The sequence below is a fragment of the Salmo trutta genome, chromosome 4, assembly GCF_901001165.1.
Source record: "Salmo trutta chromosome 4, fSalTru1.1, whole genome shotgun sequence".
Classification (NCBI taxonomy): Eukaryota; Metazoa; Chordata; class Actinopteri; order Salmoniformes; family Salmonidae; genus Salmo; species Salmo trutta.
The window spans coordinates 13,423,908-13,446,673 of record NC_042960.1 but is presented as its reverse complement, the minus strand read 5'-3'; the positions used below and the strand labels follow the sequence as shown (position 1 = coordinate 13,446,673).

The 22,766-nt window shown below is 43.5% G+C and overlaps 1 protein-coding gene across 1 annotated transcript; it reads left to right on the top strand.

The window, feature by feature from the left end:
• Positions 1-1,223: 1,223 nt before the first annotated feature.
• Positions 1,224-16,586, top strand: LOC115191385 (zinc finger protein 3 homolog). Its single transcript, XM_029749262.1, has 4 exons — positions 1,224-1,280; positions 1,580-1,684; positions 2,032-2,790; positions 15,836-16,586. Exons 2-4 carry the CDS (start codon positions 1,672-1,674, stop codon positions 16,120-16,122), a joined length of 1,059 nt encoding a protein of 352 aa, XP_029605122.1. The 5' UTR covers positions 1,224-1,280; positions 1,580-1,671; the 3' UTR covers positions 16,123-16,586.
• The last annotated feature ends 6,180 nt before the right edge of the window (positions 16,587-22,766 follow it).

The window sequence follows — 22,766 nt, the reverse complement described above, 5'->3', positions numbered from 1 at the left end:
GTAACAGCTCTGCTAGGTTTCTGGTACATGAGGAGCTAGGCCGAGACTCTATAGGGCGTTTTTCCAAAAATAAGCGTGTGGCCTCTAGTCCACATTGGGGGGGTATTTATGTGTATAGACTTTCAACATCAAAACAGGCCACCGATATTAGCATTTTTCACGCATCATGTCCAAATCATCCGAAAGTATCTCATACGATTGTAAAGCTCAACAAAGTCACTTATAGACGATGTGAACATGATGCGTGAAAAATGCTAATATCTGTCCCATGACTTGAATGGGATTTGTGCCACAAATGTTAAAACGTTAGCATGTGAAACTCGCAGGTTGTGACTTGCTTGTGACTCGAATAATAGTGACTTAGTCCCACATCTGGTTTAGAGACACAGACTGATCTGTTCAGAGGGGTCTGGGACCACTACATTAGTAGTGTATAGGGGAGGGTCTGGTCGTAAATGAAGTGACTGAAAGTGGGGGGCGACATTCCTCCCACATGGAATTCAGATAGTCGCCTAGGAGACGGATACTTACAGGGCCGAGATTTCTTAGATTACAGGTAAAGTTGAGACAAATCTAAATGTCGCGACCCACTCCCCTTTACACACGCTCAAGGATCGCGACCCAATGTCCACATCAGTGTCCTTTTCGATCAAGTATTGAACTCAAACAACAGTGCAAGACCCCAGGCTCAGGGAGGGGGAACCACATCAGGCAATAGTAAAGAGAAACGGTTCCTTTGCATGTTCTGTAGCAAAGGCTTCAGCTGCCTCCAGAAGGTGGAAATCCACCAGAGGGTCCACACAGGAGAGAAAGCCTTCAGCTGTACCCAGTGTCACATGCGCTTTGCCGAGGCTGGCAGCCTCAAGAGGCAACAGAGGGTCCGCACAGGGGAGAAATGCAGTTTGGCCAGTACCCACTGCGAGAAGAGATTCTAATAGCTGACTCATATTTACCCACATGTCTACCATGATAGATTTAACAACAATGAAGCCATTTTGTAACTAGTTTAGTACTCAAAAGGTAGTGGGAATGGGTAAACACTCCATGTTGAATGGGTTTATTATCTGTGTGTGCGTACCTGAAGGAGTGTAATCTGTATCACTTCTCTCTTCCAGGAGGAGGAGGGTCCAGAGGTGCTGCTGGTGAAAGAGGAGGGGTGTGAGGAGGGTCTGGGGAACCCTGAGGGGACCATGGTCATAGAGGACAACCAGACTACACCTCCTCCTGAACCCACAGAGGAACCAGCTGAGCAGCACAGGACCACACACAGTCTCACTGAGGTGAGCCCACTGTAAACTACTGTCTGAATGGTATTACGTCAGGGCCCGTATTATATGGAAAGATCAGCCCTCCTACTCAGACTTTTTGTGGATACGGGTCTTGATTAATTTTGTCTAAAGTATGGGACCATGCCTTTGAATTATCAAACCATTAAAAGAATGTCACATAATCAAATTAACTAACATGTTTGCATAGTACTCATAGCAATCCCTCATTACCCAACCAGAAGATGCTCCATAGCAGGGTGCTCATAGCAGATTTCTTGATCCAACATCCTCTCACTCTGTATCTCTTACAGTCAGTAGACATGGAGGAAGGGAAGCCTGATCTGTTGCTGGTCAAAGAGGAGACGATGGACCAGAGAGCATTGACCTGCTGAGTGGACTAAAGATGGGGGAGCAAGGTAAGGGAGATATACATATAGCCCATTTTTTCCCGACGGCTAACGTCATTCCAACACAATGCTCGTTCCTCCTCATAGCACCGGTTTCAATCCAAGTGCCAATGTAGTTTATCAAACTTCAGTCTTGTGCTACGGTCAGGTGACTTGAAAATAAAGCTATTAGGCCATGTACACCAGTGGTGGATTTGGTGTCGAAAAATGGAAGCATATGCAAAAAAGTACCTCATACCTACCGTAAAATATGGTGGTGGATTTTTGATGTTATGGGGCTATTTTGCTGTTCCGGGTTTTTGCACCTGAGTTCTCTGCCATGTTTGTAAAGTCTATTTTGTAACCTCTTCCTGTAGGTGATTGGCTGGAGGCTAACAGTGGAGATTGGGTGGCCATCTTGGATTCTCAGACCCAGACGGATACAGCCAAGGGCCCAGGGAATGACATCAACAAGCCGGCCTGGACCAGAGGTGACATAGTGGCGGGCAGTGGATTGGACAGCATCCTCAACTCTGGGCTAGGGAACAACAGTGTTCAACACAACCAGAAACCGACAGTTGAACACAAAACATTCAAACTTAGTCTCCATGACAACAGACTGGCTGACACCAGGGCGAGGCATAGATTTGGTCCGCGGGGACGGGGAGGTGTTCGTATGAGAACAGACATAGACTTGGCTAGCTATTCTCCGTCCTGCTCCTATAGTTGTGATTCAGCAAGCCAGATGGCACCTCAGGTTAACCACCCAACAGGTGCTGCCTTCAGCCTGCGTTCTATAGGATCTATCAACTGGAACATGGACCCTGCGACAACACCGACATTCCCTGGCCTTCGTCCTCCTCACACTCTCCTAATGTTAAACCAGACCTTAGATAATGCCAGTGCCTCAACACTAAATGGCAACACCAGCCTATTGACAAATGACAGTAGTAGTGACGCTATCAGTAGATCCAGTGGCAAAGAGAAGTGCTTCCCGTGTTCGTTCTGTGGGAAAACCTTCAGTTTCCCCAAACAGATGGAGATCCACCAGAGGATGCACACGGGGGAGAAACTATTTGGCTGCCACCTGTGCCGGGCCAGTTTCTCTCAATCCTCCAACCTGAAGAGGCACCAGAGTCCACACAGGGGAGAAATCCTACAGCTGTCCCCAGTGTGAGAAGAGGTTCTCCCACCAGCACCAGCTGAAGCTGCACCTGAAGGTCCACACGGGAGAAGCCGTTTGCCTATACACCCTGCGGGAAGAGGTTCTCAGAGAGGAGCTCTCTCAGGATACACCAGCAGAAAATGCACACAGCCCATGTATAGAGTATATTAATATATAATGTAGTACTAGTTAGTTTGTAGTTAATTCTGTTGGTTTTGGATGTAGTAGGGAACTGGATGAGGTGAACTGAGGAAAGAATGAGTATGATGAGGCAGAGTAGATATGGTGATGGTGTCTGTAAAAATGCTTCACTGATGAAGAGTGACAAACTTCGTGTCTTTAGGTGTTTTAAAGTGAGATAATGTTAGTGCCTTAATTCATGAAGTATTGAACCATTTCCAAAGTATTCTATAGTTAGTTTTATCAAAGTGAAGGTACTGTATCTTTATACAGAAATTATTAATTTTTTCATACATTTTTCTACAGTGATTTTCTATCAATACATGGCCACCATAATATCTTCCTCTTTGGCACAGCCAGAAGAGGACTGGCCACCCCCCATAGCCTGGTTCCTCTCTAGGTTTCTTCCTAGGTTCTGGCCTTTCTAGGGAGTTTTTCCTAGCAACCGTGCTTCTACACCTCCATTGTTTGGGGTTTTAGGCTGGGTTTCTGTACAGTACTTTGTGACATCAGCTGATGTAAAAAGGGCTTTATCAGTAAATTGGATTGATATTTACAGAAAAGGTGAAGTGAGAAAAGTTATTCTACTTGTCATGTATCATTTTGTGCAATAAATGTGATTGTTATGCTATTTTAAATTAAATACTAAATTGACTATGTGCTGACTGACTTGGTTATTTTTGTATCATTGCAGAGACTGAGTTCGGACTTAAAAAAAAATAAACTCTAATGGCTCCATATTGTTAGGTACTTGAATCAGTGTTAGATTGACTTGACTGTGGTTAGCATTTTATAACGTCATGTTTCTGTGTGTACAGCAAAGAATGCTTTCATGCTTTTCTGTATAATCTTTGTTTGCAGTCCATGAAGATCTGCTGATATCCGGTGTTACTGGTTGGAGAGACTGGACCTCTGAGGTGGCCCCGCATCAGGACCATGGATCAGGAGCCGTCACTCTTCCTTCCCCAGTCGGAACCAGGACCCAACCACGGGGGACAGAGACTCCATCACAACCACTACATAGAACACAACCAGTGGACAGGTGGACTGAACAACCTCAGTCCTGGTGGTCATCAGAGAGACGGAGCCTCCAGTCAGGGATCCAGTCTGCAGCCCAGACCCTTCTCTTCACAGTCTCAGTGCAGGGATGAAGCAGGGCCTTGGGCTGATAGACCCTCCTGTTCCTATGATACAAACACCACAGTGTCCATGATGAACAATGCAGGTCTTCCTGGGCTTCAGCCTTCACAGAGAGTGGTGGGAGACCCCCATAGTGGTAGTCTATCAGCAAGTCTGTCTTCTCCTTCAGGGTCTTGTCTAATGCCTGGTGAATGGGTTCATAGAAAGCCTGGACCTGGGTCTAGCCTTCCTCAGTTACCCCACAAATACAGACAGGGTCAGGATGGACATTTGCCACAAGAGGTACCTAGCCTATAACACAGCGCATAATCCCATCAACACCCAAACAATGACTCAAGGAGGTCAGACTACGTCCTCTGCTGTCATTTGGTCACAACATGGGAGGCAGAGTATTAGGACGGATGCAGACAAGCCGGCTCATGCGAACACGCACCAGACTGTTCACAACAAGGAGAGGCCCATCAAGTGCAAACTATTTTACAAGAACTTCTACCTGACTAGCCTTATCAGACATAGGAGTGTCCACTAAGGGGAGAAATCGTAGCGGTGTGGCTTGATATGTATGCAGGGTGTCTTGGTAAGAGGGTAATTAATACATCGCATTAACTTTTTGTTAACTTGTCATTTGAAACAGGCTTGAGTAAATACTTGTTTTTAGAGAGACAGTGAACTTAGGCTAGAACAGGGACAGTTTAATATTTACCTTACTGAGGTGATTGATGGAATAAAGTCATTTTTTACTCTATTTTTGCTAACACACTGTCCTTTCTAAACAAGTGTACTCTCAGCTTGAAAGATGGTGATCATGAATTGGAGACTGTAATAAGAAGTCGTTTTCAGTTAACCACACCCTTTGAGCTATGACGTCAGCCAATAAGATCCTTGCTCTTCAGTGTAAACGGAAGTAAACAGTGACCAAGAACAAGTTCTACGTTAGCGTTTTTGTTATTTATAAGTTCCTTAAACACTGGTACTCAAAATGACTAATTTAACTGCACAGCATCATGTACTTACCTTATTTAGTGTTTAATTAACTTTAGAGACAGGACTTGATAGGTGTTCCAGGTAACGCTAGCTAGCTGCTAACAATGGCTAACTGTATGGGGTTTCACACTCAAATAGCCTCCGTCATGGAGGTACTAGCGAATGCAGCCGTGGCTGAGATCTGTAAACTCGTAGATGACGACTATGCAGTGCTTCGTTTGGAAATAACTCAAAGCCAGAAAGAAAACAGGGCATTGCGCAGGAAACTACAGCTACTGGAAGTGAAGGTGGCACGGGAGCGCGTCTTCGCCAGTCGTCCCAGAAGTGTCAAGATCGTCGACCGATACAGAGGAATAGAAAGAGGTACATTTTGCAAAAGGCAGAGGCTGCGTGGCTTTCATATACACTGAGTGTACAGAACACGAACGACCCTCTCATCAGAACAGCTTAAATTCGTCGGTGCATGGACTTTACAAGGTGTCGAAAGGGTTCCGCAGGGAAGCTGGCCCATGTTGACTCCAATGCTCCCCAAACGTGTTTGGGTGGTTGCTCAAACATGAAAAATCCTGCAGCGTCGCAGGTCTTGACGCAAACCGGTGCGCCTGGAACCTGCTACCATAACCCGTTCAAATGCACTTAAATATTTCGTCTTGCCCATTCAACCTCTGAATGGCTCACACACACAGTCCATGTCACAACGCTTAAAAAACATTCTTCACCTACACTGATTGAAGTGGATTTAATAAGTGACATCAGTAAGGGATCATAGCTTTCACCTGGTCAGTCTGTCATAGACAGAGCAGGTGTTCTTAATGTTTTGTATACTCAGTGTATATTTAGGTTAAAAACCGAAGTCTAATGGTTTTACCCAAAAATGAAGGACTCATTAGCCTATTCTGTTTTTGTCATGGAGGGCTCATTGCTTCAAAACAATGTTAAAAAAAAGAAATGCTGCTCATTGAATGGCATGCTTTGAATACCAAAAAGTGCTATTGGCATGACATGTATGCCATATGCTGCATTTGTTATAGGCCTAATGTTTTTGTTGGTGACACCATAGAACTAGGAATTATAATACTTTTTAATAGGATCTCTATGGGTGACACTTTATCTTGATCATTTGCAGCTTTTAAGCATGTGTCCATTAGGACTTTTAACCAGCCTGAATTAGATTGAGCAATAAAATACCTACTCGTGGTCTTCTTAAATTAAACTCATTTTTGTCAGTATTAGTAGATTACAATACCACGGAGGAGTTTACAAGGGAGGAACTCCCTCAATTTTATTCCATAGGCTGGGATCCGCGTTATGCAGCTGTTGCAAGAGCGCATTTTTCACTGGCTGTCCACGGGTCGCATAAACAATGATTGATAGGCAGCTTAGCCTACACTTCTTCAATTCAGCCATTATTGAGGTAAAATACACCTATACATTTGTTAACAGCCATCCACAACTACCACATTGCTATGTAGAGATCAATAATAAGCCTAAGTGTTATCCGTATCGCCCGTAGGCTACACCACTGCTGTCAAATGAAATCCAATTTTATTTGTCACATGCTTCGTAAACAACAGGTGTAGACTAACAGTGAAATGCTTCCTCATGGGCCCTTCCCAACAATGCAGAGAGAAATAATAGAAAAGTCCTAATAAAATACACAATGAGTAACAACTTCACTATATACAATGGGTACCAGTACCGAGCCGATGTGTAGGGGTACAAAGTAATTGAGGTAGATATGTACATATAACTAGGAATAACGTGACTAGGCAACAGGATGGATAATAAAGAGTAGCAGCAGGGTATATGAGGAATCCAAAAAGTTAGTGCAAAAAGGGTCAATGCAGATAGTTTTAAATAGCTACCTGGATTAACTATTTAGCAGTCTTATGGCTTGGGGGTAGAAGCTGTTCAGGGTCCTGTTGGTTCCAGACTAGGTGCATCGTTACCGCTTGCCGTGCGGTAGCCAAGAGAACAGTCGATGACTTGGGTGGCTGGAGTCTTTGACCATTTTTAGGGCCTTCCTGCCTGGTATAGAGTTCCTGGATGGCAGGGAGCTTGGCCCGAGTGATGTATTGGGCCGTACGCACTACCCTCTGTAGTGCCTTGCAGTTGGATACCAAGCTGTAGCCATACCAAGCGGTGATGCAGCCAGTCAAGATGCTGTCAATTGTGCAGCTGTAGAATCTTTTCAGCCTCCTGAGGGGGAACAGGCGTTGACGTGCCCTCTTCACGGCTGTGTTGGTTTGTGTGGACCATGATAGATCCTTAGTGATGTGGACACTGAGCAATGAAGCTCTCGACCTGCTCCACTACAGACCCGTTAATGTGAATGGGGGCGTGCTCTGCCCTCCATTTCCTGTAGTCCACAATCAGCTCCTTTGTCTTGTTGATGTTGAGGGAGGAGAGGTTGTTGTCCTGGCACCACACTGCCAGGTCTCTTACCTCCCTATAGGTTGTTTTGTCAGTGATCAGGCCTACCAACATTGTGCTGTCAGCAAACTTGATGATAGTGTTGGAGTCCCTGAGGGGCCCCTGTGTTGAGGGTCAGTGTGGCAGATGTGTTGTAGCCTGCCCTCACCACCTGAGGGTGCCCGTCAGGAATTCTAGGATCCAGTTGCAGAGGGAGGTGTTCAGTCCCAGGGTCCTTAGCTTAGTGATGAGCTTGTAGGGCACTATGGTGTTGAACGCTGAGCTTTAGTCAATAAACAGCATTTTCACATAGGTGTTCCTCTTGTCCAGATGGGAGAGGGCAGTGTAGAGTGCAATAGAGATTGCGTCATCTGTGCATCTGTCGGGGCGGTATGCAAATTGGAGTGGGTCCAGGGTGTCTGGGATGATGGTGTTGAGCCATGACCAGTCTTTCAAAGCATTTCATGGCTACAGATGTAAGTGCTACGGTGCGATAGTCATTTAGACAGGTTACCAGGCGTTCTTGGGCACACGGACTAAGGTGGTCTGCTTGAAACATGTAGGTATTACAAACTGGGTCAGGGAGAGGTTGAAAATGTTAGTGAAGACACTTGGCAGCTGGTCAGCGGATGCTCTAAGTACGCGTCCTGGTAATCCATCTGGCCCTGTGGCCTTGTGAAAGTTAACCAGTTTAAAAGGTCTTACCCACATTGGCTACGGAGAGCGTGATCACACAGTTGTCCGGGAACAATTGGTGCTGTCATGCATGGTTCAGTGTTGTGAGCATTGAAGGCATTTAGCGCATCTTGTAGGCTTACGTCACTGGGCAGCTTGCGGCAGGGTTTCCCTTTGTAATATGTGATAGTTTGCAAGCCCTGCTACATCCGACGAGCGTCAGAGCCGGCGCAGTAGGATTCGATCCTAGTTCTGTATTGATGCTTTGCCTGTTTGATGGCTCGGAGGTCTTAGCGGGATTTCTTATATGCGTCCGGATTAAATCAAATCACATTTTATTAGGTCACATGCACCGAATACAACAGGTTTCACCTTACAGTGAAATGCTTACTTACAAGCCCCTAACCAACAGTGCAGTTTAAAAAAATACGGGTAAGAATAAGACATAAAAATTAGTGTCCCACTCCTTGAAAGCAGCAGCTCTAGCCTTTAGCTCGATGCTGATGTTGCCTGTAATCCATGGCTAATGGTTGGAATATGTGGGGGCAACGTTGTCGATGAACTTCAAATCTAATTTTATTGGTCACATACACTTGTTTAGCAGATGTTATTGGCCGCGCACGACTCCAACACTATCATCAAGTTTGCTGACAGCACAACGTTGGTAGGCCTGATCACCGATGACGATGAAACAGCCTACAGGGACAAAGGAGCTGATCGTGGACTACAGGAAATGGAGGGCCGAGCACGCCCCCATTCACATCGACAGGGCTGTAGTGGAGCAGGTCGAGAGCTTCATTCCTCAGTGTCCACATCACTAAGGATCTATCATGGTCCACACTAAAGGTCGACCGATTATGATTTTTCAACGCCGATGCCGATTATTGGAGGACCAAAAAAGGTGGATACCTATTAATTGGCAGATTTCAAAAAAATATATATAAAAAAAATATTTGAAATAATGACAATTACAACAATACTGAATGAACACTTATTTTAACTTAATATAATACAAATACTATCAATTTAGCCTCAAATAAATAATGAAACATGTTCAATTTGGTTTAAATAAAGCAAAAACAAAGTGTTGTAGAAGAAAGTAAAAGTGCAATATGTGCCATGTAAAAAAGCTAACGTTTAAGGTCCTTGCTCAGAACATGAGAACATATGAAAGCTGGTGGTTCCTTTTAACATGAGTCTTCAATATTCCCAGGTAAGAAGTTTTAGGTTGTAGTTATTATAGGAATTATAGGACTATTTCTCTCTATACGATTTGTGTTTCATATACCTTTGACTATTGGATGTTCTTATAGGCACTTTAGTATTGACAGTGTAAAAGTATAGCTTCCGTCCCTCTCCTCGCTTCTACCTGGGCTCAAACCAGGAACACATCGACAACAGCCACCCTCGAAGCAGCGTTACCCATGCAGAGCAAGGGGAACAACTACTCCAAGTGACGTTTGAAACGCTATTAGCGCGCACCCGGCTAACTAACTAGCCATTTCACATCGGTTACACCAGCCTAATCTTGGGAGATGATAGGCTTGAAGTCATAAACAGTGCAATGCTTGAAGAATTGCGAAGAGCGGCTGGCAAAACGCACGAAAGTGCTGTTTAAATGAATGATTACGAACCTGCGGGTGCCTACCACCGCTCAGTCAGACTGCTCTATCAAATATCAAATCATAGACTTAATTATAGTATAATAAACACACAGAAATACGAGCCTTAGGTCATTAATATGGTCGAATCCGGAAACTATCATCTCGAAAACAAAACGTTTATTTTTTCGGTGAAATACGGAACCGTTCCGTATTTTATCTAATGGGTGGCATCCCTAAGTCTAAATATTCCTGTTACATTGCACAACCTTCAATGTTACAGTGAGGGAAAAAAGTATTTGATCCCCTGCTGATTTTGTACGTTTGCCCACTGACAAAGAAATGATCAGTCTATAATTTTAATGGTAGGTTTATTTGAACAGTGAGAGACAGAATAACAACAACAAAATCCAGAGAAACGCATGTCAAAAATGTTATAAATTGATTTGCATTTTAATGAGAGAAATAAGTATTTGACCCCCTCTCAATCAGAAAGATTTCTGGCTCCCAGGTGTCTTTTATACAGGTAACGAGCTGAGATTAGGAGCACACTCTTAAAGGGAGTGCTCCTAATCTCAGCTTGTTACCTGTATAAAAGACACCTGTCCACAGAAGCAATCAATCAGATTCCAAACTCTCCACCATGGCCAAGACCAAAGAGCTCTCCAAAGATGTCAGGGACAAGATTGTAGACCTACACAAGGCTGAAATGTGCTACAAGACCATCGCCAAGCAGCTTGGTGAGAAGGTGACAACAAGTTGGTGCGATTATTCGCAAATGGAAGAAACACAAAAGAACTGTCAATCTCCCTCGGCCTGGGGCTCCATGCAAGATCTCACCTCGTGGAGTTGCAATGATCATGGGAACGGTGAGGAATCCGCCCACAACTACATGGGAGGATCTTGTCAATGATCTCAAGGCAGCTGGGACCATAGTCACCAAGAAAACAATTGGTAACACACTACGCCGTGAAGGACTGAAATCCTGCAGCGCCCGCAAGGTCCCCCTGCTCAAGAAAGCACATATACATGCCCGTCTCAAGTTTGCCAATGAACATCTGAATGATTCAGAGGACAACTGGGTGAAAGTGTTGTGGTCAGATGAGACCAATATGGAGCTCTTTGGCATCAACTCAACTCGCCGTGTTTGGCGGAGGAGGAATGCTGCCTATGACCCCAAGAACACCTTATCCCCACCGTCAAACATGGAGGTGGAAACATTATGCTTTGGGGGTGTTTTTCTGCTAAGGGGACAGGACAACTTCACCGCATCAAAGGGACGATGGACGGGACCATGTACAGTCAAATCTTGGGTGAGAACCTCCTTCCCTCAGCCAGGGCATTGAAAATGGGTCGTGGATGGGTATTCCAGCATGACAATGACCCAAAACACACGGCCAAGGCAACAAAGGAGTGGCTCAAGAAGAAGCACATTAAGGTCCTGGAGTGGCCTAGCCAGTCTCCAGACCTTAATCCCATAGAAAATCTGTGGAGGGAGCTGAATGTTCGAGTTGCCAATCATCAGCCTCAACCTTAATGACTTGGAGAAGATCTGCAAAGAGGAGTGGGACAAAATCCCTCCTGAGATGTGTGCAAACCTGGTGGCCAACTACAAGAAACGTCTGACCTCTGTGATTGCCAACAAGGGTTTTGCCATCAAGTACTAAGTCATGTTTTGCAGAGGGGTCAAATACTTATTTCCCTCATTAAAATGCAAATCATTTTATAACATTTTTGACATGGGTTTTTCTGGATTTTTTCGTTGTTATTCTGTCTCTCACTGTTCAAATAAACCTACCATTAAAATTATAGACTGATAATTTCTTTGTCAGTGGGCAAACGTACAAAATCAGCAGGGGATCAAATACTTTTTTCCCTCACTGTATGTCATAATTACGTAAAATTCTGGCAAATTAGTTCGCAATGAGCCAGGCGGCCCAAACTGTTGCATATACCCTGCCTCTGCGTGCAATGAACGCAAGAGAACTGACACAGTTTCACCTGGTTAATATTGCCTGCTAACCTGGATTTCTTTTAGCTAAATATTCAGGTTTAAAAATATATACTTCTGTGTATTGATTTTAAGAAAGGCATTGATGTTTATGGTTAGGTACAGTCGTGCAACGATTGTGCTTTTTTCGCAAATGCGCTTTTGTTAAATCATCCCCCGTTTGGCGAAGTTGGCTGTCTTTGTTAGGAAGAAATAGTATTCACACAGTTCTCAACGAGCCAGGTGGCCCAAACTGCTGCATATACCCTGACTCTGTTGCAGAGGTGACACATTTTCCCTAGTTAAAAGAAATTCATGTTAGCAGGCAATATTAACTAAATATGCAGGTTTAAAAATATATACTTGTGTATTGATTTTAAGAAAGACATTGATGTTTAGAGCGTTCAACTAGTTAACCATAAGGTTGCAAGATTGAATCCCCGAGCTGACAAGGTAAAAATCTGTCGTTCTGCCCCTGAACAAGGCAGTTAACCCACCGTTCCTAGGCCGTCATTGAAAATAAGAATGTGTTCTTAACTGAGTTGCCTAGTTAAATTATTTTTAATTTTTTTAAATAACTTTTTTATTTTAAATCGGCAAATCAGTGGCCAAAAATACCGATTACCGATTGTTATGAAAACTTGAAATCGGCCCTAATTAATCGGCCATTCCGATTAACCGGTCGACCTCTAGTCCACACACACCAACACAGTTGTGAGGAGGGCTCAAATCATCCCAGACTTATTAATGAAGCCGGTGACTGTGGTAAACTCATCAGTGCCATTTGATGAATCCCAGAACATATTCCAGTCTGTGCTAGCAAAACAGTCCTGTAGCTTAGCATCCGCTTCATTGGACCAATTCCTTATTGAGAGCGTCCCTTGTACTCCCTGTTTGAGTTTTTCTTGTAAGCAGGAATCCGGAGGATAGAGTTATGGTCAGATTTTCCAAATGAAGGGCGAGGGAGAGCTTTGTATGCATTCCTGTGTTGTGGAGTAAAGGTGATCTAGAGTTTTCGCCTCTAGTTGCTCAGGTGACTTGCTGGTAGAAATGGATTTCACTTTCCCTACATTAAAATCACTAGCCACTAGAAGCGCTGCCTCTGGATGAGCATTTTCTTGTTTGCTTATGGCCCTATACAGCTCGTCTTAGCGGTCTTAGTACCAGCTTCGGTTTGTGGTGGTAAATAAACAGCTACGGAAATATAGATAAACTCTCTTGGTAAATAGTATGGTCTACAGTTTATCATGAGGTATTCTATCTTGAGTGAGCAGAAACTTGAGACTTCCTTATTATTAGAGATTGCACACCAGCTGTTAACAAACACACCCCTCCCCCCTAACCTTACCTGACGCTGCCGTACGGTCTTGACAATGCATAGAAAAACTATCCTTGTTCAGCCACGAATCCGAGAAACATAGGGTATTACAGTTCTTCAGGTCCCGTTGATAGGATAGTCTCGAACGGAGCTCGTCCAGTTTGTTCTCCAGTGATTATACGTTCACCAATAGAACGGAGAGTAGTGGCGGATTATTTCTCTCTTAAGCAGTCTTTTCCAAGTCTTGGGGATTAGGGCCTGTTCCGGGGTTAGCAGTATGTCCTGAATTTGGTTGAGCCGCCCAAAAAGTTACACATTGCAGCTTTATGATCAGCACAAAAATAGCTGAATTGGTCAGGAGAAAACAGCAGCTATCCATTGCAGTGCCATTTGCCTTGTCGTCCTTACCTCCAAGGATTTATCCAAGTTGTTTGTATAATCTTTGATGCCGACAGAATTTGCACCATTGGAAGACATACAGTAGCTTGCACTATAGCCTACATAAACTTATTCCTGCACTTTTCCTGCAACCCTTCAAACGGATTTGGTGTGCCATCATAGTGGTCTTTGACTTGTGGTCAGACTCGCTCAGTATTTCGTAAACATCCTTTCTGAATTTAAAAGGAATCCGAGAAGTAATCATCTAGTTTTTCAAAAGTAACTGTAATCTGATAATATTTTTATGGTAAAGAGTTTTCTTTATCAGTTACATGTAATCCGTTACTCCCCAACCCTGTCCCCGCATTACTTAGCTATCTTGCACGCAGACACAATCATATTCTAACCAGATTCTTTATTTACTGCATTTCTTATTATTTACTTAATGAAAACAATGTGATACATGGAACATAATACATAAATTACTAAATAGTATATCAAGAAGTTATGACAAGTGTTACCTTATATCCTAGCCAATTCTAGACAGTGTCAATAAATATACTGTTGAGCATTGACAGTAGCTCACCTTACCACCTCTTTTCCCCCAATCACTCTCTCAGGTGAAGGACATCTCACTGGAGGCCACAGGAGCTTTGTGAAGCCAGCAGGACACAGCACATGGAGAGATGACCAACCAATCACTGTTGAGGGGAGTGGAACCTCAACCCAGCACGTTATCTTGATAGAGGTTAGTGTAATAGTGTTACATAAAAAATGTGTAACTTTGTAAATCAAATGTGGCCAGTTTATTTTCAGAAAGGCTCTCCTCAGCTATTCACTTGCTTACATGAAACCCAGCACAAAAAAGTTTAGGGAATTATTCATATTTTTGCATCACAAAGAGTTTAGGGTGAAAAAAATGTCTATAGATTTCCTTGTAGAGTATGTGCACTGTAGTGGCCATTAGTAAATATGAACTATTTAGATCTTATTTAATTATGAAAAAATTATTAAACTGCCATAAACTCAAACTATTCCTTAGATATTTACCTATTAGAAACAATTTCAATATTAAACTCACAAAAATTACACACACTTACCATAAAATGTGTTAATTGTAATTGTAGCCATTTTGAAGAACCATAAAGAAAAAATTATGGTGACACACCCAAATGTGATATCATTGAAAAGCCCAGAATGTCCTCTCAAAGGTACAACAGGAACTAACACAGCGGCATGTATGGCCTTAAATAAAATAAAAAATACCCATTAGAAAGGACAAACATGTATTGCTGGATCTCGGGGGATATTTCAGGAAGGCTCCCCTCAGCTATTCACTTGCTTACATGCACATCCTCATTTTTCGGCCATAGGGGAGCTTGTGAGACTTCCCTACGACATTGTTATCCAATTCAGCTCATGTACCGGTAATAACTTCCTCTCTTCTTGTGTCAGTCTGCAGATGCAGAGGCTGCAGGTCCTGAAGGATTGTCTCTGGTCAAGCAGGAGAGGTCTGAAGGAGAGGAGGACCAACGGCACAGCAGGTACATCCAGACTGGAGCAGCAGCTGGAGCGCCCCCTGTAGCCACGGTAGACCATACCATCACCCCAGCGCAACTCTGGACCCGAAGCAGAATCACGGAGGTCAGTGGAACGCCGAATGCAGTCCTCAAGTCAGAGACAGACATCAAGACTTTAACTGTAACACCAAGGCTGTTACACACAGGATCTGACCACAGATCAGACCCAGATCCTGCTCCTGGCTCAGAGTACCTACCGGTGTTTCACCAGAACCAGAGGATGCGTCATTCCCGTGGAGATGGTGATACGTTAGCCACTGGCGGTGATGATCTGTCTTGTTCTTACACTACAGAAATGGACCCTGGCAACATATCCTTGGGTTTAGAGACACAGACTGATCTGTCTAGACGGGACTGGAACCAGTACAGTAGTAGTGTATACTCTGAAGGGCGCCTAGATGAGAAGGGGGAGGGTCTGGTCAAAGATGAAGTGACTACGAAAGTGGAGGGTGACGTTCCTCCCACATGGAATGCAGATAATCACCTAGGAGATGGACACTCACAGGGCAGAGATTTCTTAAATTACAGGGAAAGGTTAGAGACAAATCCAAATGGCTCTACCCACTCTCCTTTACACGCGTTCAGGGATCGCGACCCAGTGTCCACGTCGATGGGGCCTTCCGATTCACACGGCCGCTTCCTTTTCGACAGGGCTAGAGCCCAGGCTCAGGGAGGGGGAGAAACATCAAGCAGTATTAAGGGAAAACGGTTCCTCTGCATGTTCTGTAACAAAGGCTTCAGCTGCCCCCAGAAGGTAGAGATCCACCAGAGGTTCCACACGGGGGAGAAACCCTTCAGTTGTACCCAGTGTCACATGCACTTTGCCCAGGCTGGTGACCTGAAGAGGCATCAGAGGATCCACACAGGGGAGAAACCCTACAGCTGCCCCCAGTGTGAGAAGAGGTTCTCCCGCCAAGACCACCTGAAGATGCACCTGAAGGTCCACACGGGAGAGAGGCCGTTCGCCTGTACGCACTGCGGGAAAAGGTTCTCAGAGAGGAGCTACCTCAGGATACACCAGGAGAAAAACCATTCCACCCTATAACATAGAAAGTAACCATTACACTCGATAGCTTCTGACGTTTAGCTCAAACCCTGCATTAAAGACAAATACGCATTTTCATTGTTGTCTACAGAAAAGATCCACAGATGCATTTGGAATAATGAGAGTAACAGATTTCAGTGTTGAATATTCCAGGGTAGAATATTGATTACAGACATTGTGTGATAGATACAGCATATATACACAGTGTACAAAACATTAGGAACACTTGCTCTTTCTATGACAGACTGACCAGGTGAAAACGATGATCCCTTATTGATGTCACTTGCTAGATCCACTTCAATCAGAGTAGATGAAGGGGAGGAGACAGGTTAATTAATGATTTTCAAGCCTTGAGACAATTGAGACGGATTGTGTGCCACTGCCATTCAAAAGATTTAAGTGCCTTTGAACGGGGTATGGTAGTAGGTGCCAAGCACACTGGTTTGTGTCAAGAACTGCAACGCTGCTGGGTTTTTCATGCTCAACAGTTTCCAATGTCTATCAAGAATTATCCACCACCCAAAGGACATCTAGTTAACTTGACACAACAGTGGGAAGCATTGAAGTCAACATAGGTCAGCATCCCTATGGAACGCTTTCGACACCTTGTAGAGTCCAAAAGGGGTTGCAGCTCAATATTAGGAAGGTGTTCCTAAAGTTTTGGACACTCAGTGTATGTTAATGTCATTATTTGGCAACAATTACATCACATGTATCTGATTGAATTAAAATGAGTTTGTCAATGACATGTTTGTTCTACACTGTATACCGTGAGCTCCAAAAGTATTGGGGCAGAGACACATTTTGTGTTGTTCTGGCTCTGTAATCCAGCACTTTCGATTTGAAATGATACTATGTCAAAGAGGTTTCAGTGCAGACTGTCACCTTTAATTTGAGTGTATATTCATCCATATCGAGGGAAACGTTTAGAAATTACAGCACTTTTTGTACATAGTCCTCCCATTTTATTTTTTAGGGGACCAACGTATTGGGACAAATTCACTTACAGTTGAAGTCGGAAGTTGAAGTCTTGTTAACAAACTATAGTTTTGGCAAGTCGGTTAGGACGTCTACTTCGTGCATGACAAGTAATTTTTCCAACAATTGTTTACAGACAGATTAATTCACTGTATCACAATTCCAGTGGGTCAGAAGTTTACATACACTAAGTTGACTGTGCCTTTTAACAGCTTGGAAAATTCCAGAAAATTATGTCATGGCTTTAGAAGCTTCTGATAGGCGCAATTGACATATTTTGAGTCAATTGGAGGTGTACCTGTGGATGTGTTTCAAGGCCTACCTTCAAACTCAGTGCCTCTTTGCTTGTCATCATGGGAAAATCAAAAGAAATCAGCCAAGACCTCAGAAAAAAAATTGTAGACCTCCACAAGTGTGGTTCATCCTTGGGAGCAATTTCCAAACGCCTGAAGGTACCACGTTCACCTGTACAAACAATAGTACGCAAGTATAAACACCATGGGACCACGCGGCCGTCATACCGCTCAGGAAGGTGACGCGTTCTGTCTCCTAGAGACTAATGTACTTTGGTGCGAAATGTGTGAATCAATCCCAGAACAACAGCAAAGGACCTTGTGAAAATGCTGGAGGAAACTGGTACAAAATTATCTATATCCACAGTAAATCGAGTCCTATATTGACATAACCTGAAAGGCCGCTCAGCAAGGAAGAAGCCACTGCTCCAAAACCGCCATAAAAAAGCCAGACTACGGTTTGCGACTGCACATGGGGACAAAAATTTTACTTTTTGGAGGAATGTCCTCTGGTCTGATGAAACAAAAATAGAACTGTCCATGATGACCATCGTTATGTTTGGAGGAAAAAGGGGGACGCTTGCAAGCCGAAGAACACCATCCCAACCGTGAAGCACGGGGGTGGCAGCATCATGTTGTGGGGGTGCTTTGCTGCAGGAGGGAATGGTGCGCTTCACAAAATAGATGTCATCATGAGGGAGGAAAATTATGTGGATATATTGAAGCAACATCTCAAGACATCAGTCAGGAAGTTAAAGCTTGGTCGCAAATGGGTCTTCCAAATGGACAATGACCCCAAGCATACTTCCAAAGTTGTGGCAAAATGGCTTAAGGACAACAAAGTCAAGGTATTGGAGTGGCCATCATAAAGCCCTGACCTCAATCCCATAGACAATTTGTGGGCAGAACTGAAAAGGTGTGTTTCGAGCAAGGAGGCCTACAAACCTGACTCAGTTACACCAGCTCTGTCAGGAGGAATGGGCTAAAATTCCTCCAAGTTATTGTGGGAAGCTTGTGGAAGGCTCCCCAAAACGTTTGACCCAAGTTAAACAATTTAAAGGCAATGCTACCAAATACAAATTGAGTGTATGTAAACTTCTGACCCACTGGGAATGTGATGAAATAAATAAAAGCTGAAAAGAAATCATTCTCTCCACTATTATTCTGACATTTTACATTCTTAAAATAAAGTGGTGATCCTAACTCACCTAAGACAGGGAATTTTTACTAGGATTAAATGTCAGGAATTGTGAAAAACTGAGTTGAAATGTTTTTTTTTTATGTCACCTTAATTTAACCAGGTAAGCTAGTTGAGAACAAGTTCTCATTTACAACTGCGACCTGGCCAAGATAAAGAAAAGCAGTGTGACACAAACAACAACACAGAGTTACACATGGAATAAACAAACATACAGTCAATAACACAATAGAGAAAAAAAGTATATATGCAGTGTGTGCAAATGAGGTAAGATAAGGGAGTTAAGGCAATAAATAGGCCATAGTGGTGAAATAATTACAATTTAGCAATTAAACACTGGAGTGGTAGATATGCAAAAGATGAATGGGCAAGTAGAGATACTGGGGTGCAAAGGAGCAAAAAAGTAAATAACAGTATGGGGATGAGATGGTTGAATGGGCAGGTGCAATGATCTGTGAGCTGCTCTGACAGCTGGTGCTTAAAGTTAGTGAGAGAGATATGGGTCTCCAGCTTCAGTGACATTTGCAATTCGTTCCAGTCATTGGCAGCAGAGAACTGGAAGGAATTGCGTTCAAAGGAGGAATTGGCTTTGGGGGTGACCAGTGAAATATACCTGCTGAAGTGCGTGCTACGGGTGGGTGCTGCTATGGTGACCAGTGAGCTGAGATAAGGCGGGGCTTTACCTAGCAAAGACTTAGATGACCTGGAGCCAGTGAGTTTGGCAACAAATATGAAGCGAGGGCCAGCCAACAAGAGCATACAGGTTGCAGTGGTGGGTAGTATATAGGGATTTTATGAGAAAATGGATGGCACTGTGATAGACTGCATCCAATTTGCTGAGTAGAGTGTTGGAGGCGATTTTATAAAAGTCAAGAATCGGCAGGATAGTCAGTTTCACAAGGGTATGTTTGGCAGCATGAGTGAAGGATGCTTTGTTGCGAAATAGGAAGCCGATTTAGATTTAATTTTGGATTGGAGATGCTTAATGAGAGTCTGGAAGGAGAGTTTACAGTCTAACCAGACACCTAGGTATTTGTAGTTGTCCACATATTCTAAGTCAGAACTGTCCAGAGTAGTGATGCTGGACGGGCGGGCAGGTGCGGGCAGTGATCGGTTGAAGAGCATGCATTTAGCTTTACTTACATTTAAGAGCAGTTGGAGGCCACGGAAGGAGAGTTGTATGGCATTGAAGCTCGTCGTGAGGTTAGTTAACACAGTGTCCAAAGAAGGGCCAGAAGTATACAGAATGGTGTCGTCTGCGTAGAGGTGGATCAGAAAATCACCAGCAGCAAGAGCGAAATCATTGATGTATACAGAGAAAAGAGTCGGTCCGAGAATTGAACCCTGTTGCATCCCCATAGAGACTGCCAGAGGTGCGGACAACAGGCCCTCCAATTTGACACACTGAACTCTGTCTGAGAAGTAGTTGGTGAACCAGGCGAGGCAGTCATTTGAGAAACCAAGGCTGTTGAGTCTGATTTATCGGTGGTGACAGTGTTTCCTAGCTTTAGTGCAGTGGGCAGCTGGGAGGAGGTGCTCTTATTCTCCATGGACTTTAGTGTCCAAGAACTTTTTGGAGTTTGTGCTGCAGGATGCAAATTTCTGTTTGAAAAAGCTAGCCTTTGCTTTCCTAACTGCCTGTGTGTAGTGGTTCCTAACATCCCCGAAAAATTGCATCACGCGGGGGCTATTTGATGCTAATGCCGTACGCCAATGGATGTTTTTGTGCTGGTCAAGAATATTATATTATTATTATGTATTTGGCTAAGGTGTATGTAAACTTCCGACTTCAACTGTATGTGTATTAAAGTAGTCAAAAGTGTAGTATTTGGTCCCATATTCCTAGCGTGCAATGATTACTTTAAGCTTGTGACTCTACAAACATGTTGGATGCATTTGCTGTTTGTTTGGGTGGTTTCAGATTATTTTCTGCCCAATAGAAATTATTGGTAAATAATGTAATTTTGAAATTCAAGGTGAGGCCTGTTTAATTATTATTAATGTATTTTTATTTTATTTTATTATTTCACCTTCATTTAACCAGGTAGGCCAGTTGAGAACAAGTTCTCATTTACAACTGTGACCTGGCCAAGATAAAGCAAAGCAGTGCAACAAAAACAACACAGAGTTACACATAAACAATCATACAGTCAATAACACAATAGAAAAATATGTATACAGTGTGTGCAAATGAAGTAAGGAGGTAAGGCAATAAATAGGCCAATAGTGGCGAAGTAATTACAATTTAGCAATTTACACTGGAGTGATATGTGCAGATGAGGATGTGCAAGTAGAAAAACGGGTGTGCAAAAGAGCAGAAAAACAAAAACAAATATGGGGATGAGGTAGGTAGTTGGGCTATTTACAGATGGGCTGTGTACAGCTGCAGCAATCTGTAAGCTGCTCTGACAGCTGACAGCTGACGTATAAATTAACATTATTATTAATTAGCATGCTAACCTTATCTAGCTAGTAAAGGTTATCTTAACCATACTGTATTCAAAAGATTAGCCAGCTGGCTGGACTATGGCTGGAGCTGGATTTGTCATAAGCATTTAGGGAAAACTGAGCCACAGATGGATAGGGGAAACAAGTATCTTTGACTTCACCATCTATTGTTATGGCCAATGTTTTGGCATCTTCCATAAATTGGAGAGGCGTTTTTCTACACTGTAATGGACACGGTACAACCTTTGGTAGGCTGCGGTATAGCAAAGCCAAGTCCCATGCTCATGGTTTTCACAGGGGAATTGAAATTATAGGCTACAATGACTTTGCTCATGATGCACTCCGCAAATGATATGGAACACCACCACGCATCGGACACAAAACACCAATACAAATGAAACAACAGCACAACAAAATAGATAAACAAGTTCCTTGAATTTTCATATCACACAATTATACCATTTATAAAATGGTCAGTTTTTTTTTTGTACAGACTAGCTAAAAAAATAAGTGGAACTTGACAAATTAGCCAATGGATTATGGTCATTTTCTCAGTTGCAATTCGCTGGAGCCGCTGAGCCAGAGTAGCGTGTATTAATCATACTGTAGAACTCATTGTGACCAGCACTAGCCGGTCAAATGAACGAGTCACTCAGAAAAACAAATCATGACTCTCGAGTCAGTTAAAAGAGTCGTTAAAAAATAACGAATGGTTCGAAATGCACATCACTAGGTGCAATAGGCCAATACAAATTTGAAGAATAAGTAAACGGAAGTGAATAGTGGCTCTTTGGCAATTCCTTGTCATGTCAGCTGTCAAATGATATCAACACGTGCAAAATAAGCAAAAGTTACAGCAGGTAACAATCCCAATTGGGAGAGTCCAGAGATTGCCAGATGCGTAAATTGGACTAAGGAACAGATGTTGTGTATTGGAGAAAGGCCATCAGTGCGGGTTCTGCAAACAATACAGTGGATGAAGGTGCGGCATGAGCATGGTGAACAGAGAGATGTGGTTATGGACAGCGAGGAAGAAAAGACGAGTGTAGTTGGAAGATGTGTTGAGGAAGAATGGCACGAAGTACAAACCGTACTCTGCTGTTTCTGATGGCTCAGAAATTGAACCTGACGAGAGCGAGGTGGCAGGTGTGGTGAAGACCTCCAAGTCCAAGCCTCACCCGATGGTCATGCAAAGAATGATTCGGTCCCAGTGGGAGTGACATTTTTGGAGAAAGTGGATCCCTGCCTTTTGGCTGACCCATATGTTGTCTCAGGCTGGGGAAAAATGATTTGGGTACTGTTAAATCGGTGAAGGTAGCTCGAAGTGGACTTAATGATTTTCAGTGTTTCTTCCTTTCTGAGGAAGAGGGTGCTTCGCAGAACGCACCTCTGAACAAGACCTGTTACTTGATTTGCTCTCTGGAGTAGGGTGCCTTTGAAAGGAGTGATTACTGGGTTGGCATTAAGTGTTGAGGTTGAAACTGAAATGGAAGATTCCCTTTGTCTGTGATGCCCGCCATTTGGTGCTACGCTGACACTGCCTGTCCTTTTGAGTTTTGAGTCTTTACCTAACAAAGTCATGTTAGAATATGTCAGTTATCCCATGAGAGCTTTTGAGCCGAACCCACTGTTTCAGATGCCAAGCTTATGGTCATGTTGCAGCAGCAGTGTGTAGGAGGTAGATTCTGAGAAGTGAGCAGGAGGGCATGGGCCGAAGGAACGTTAGT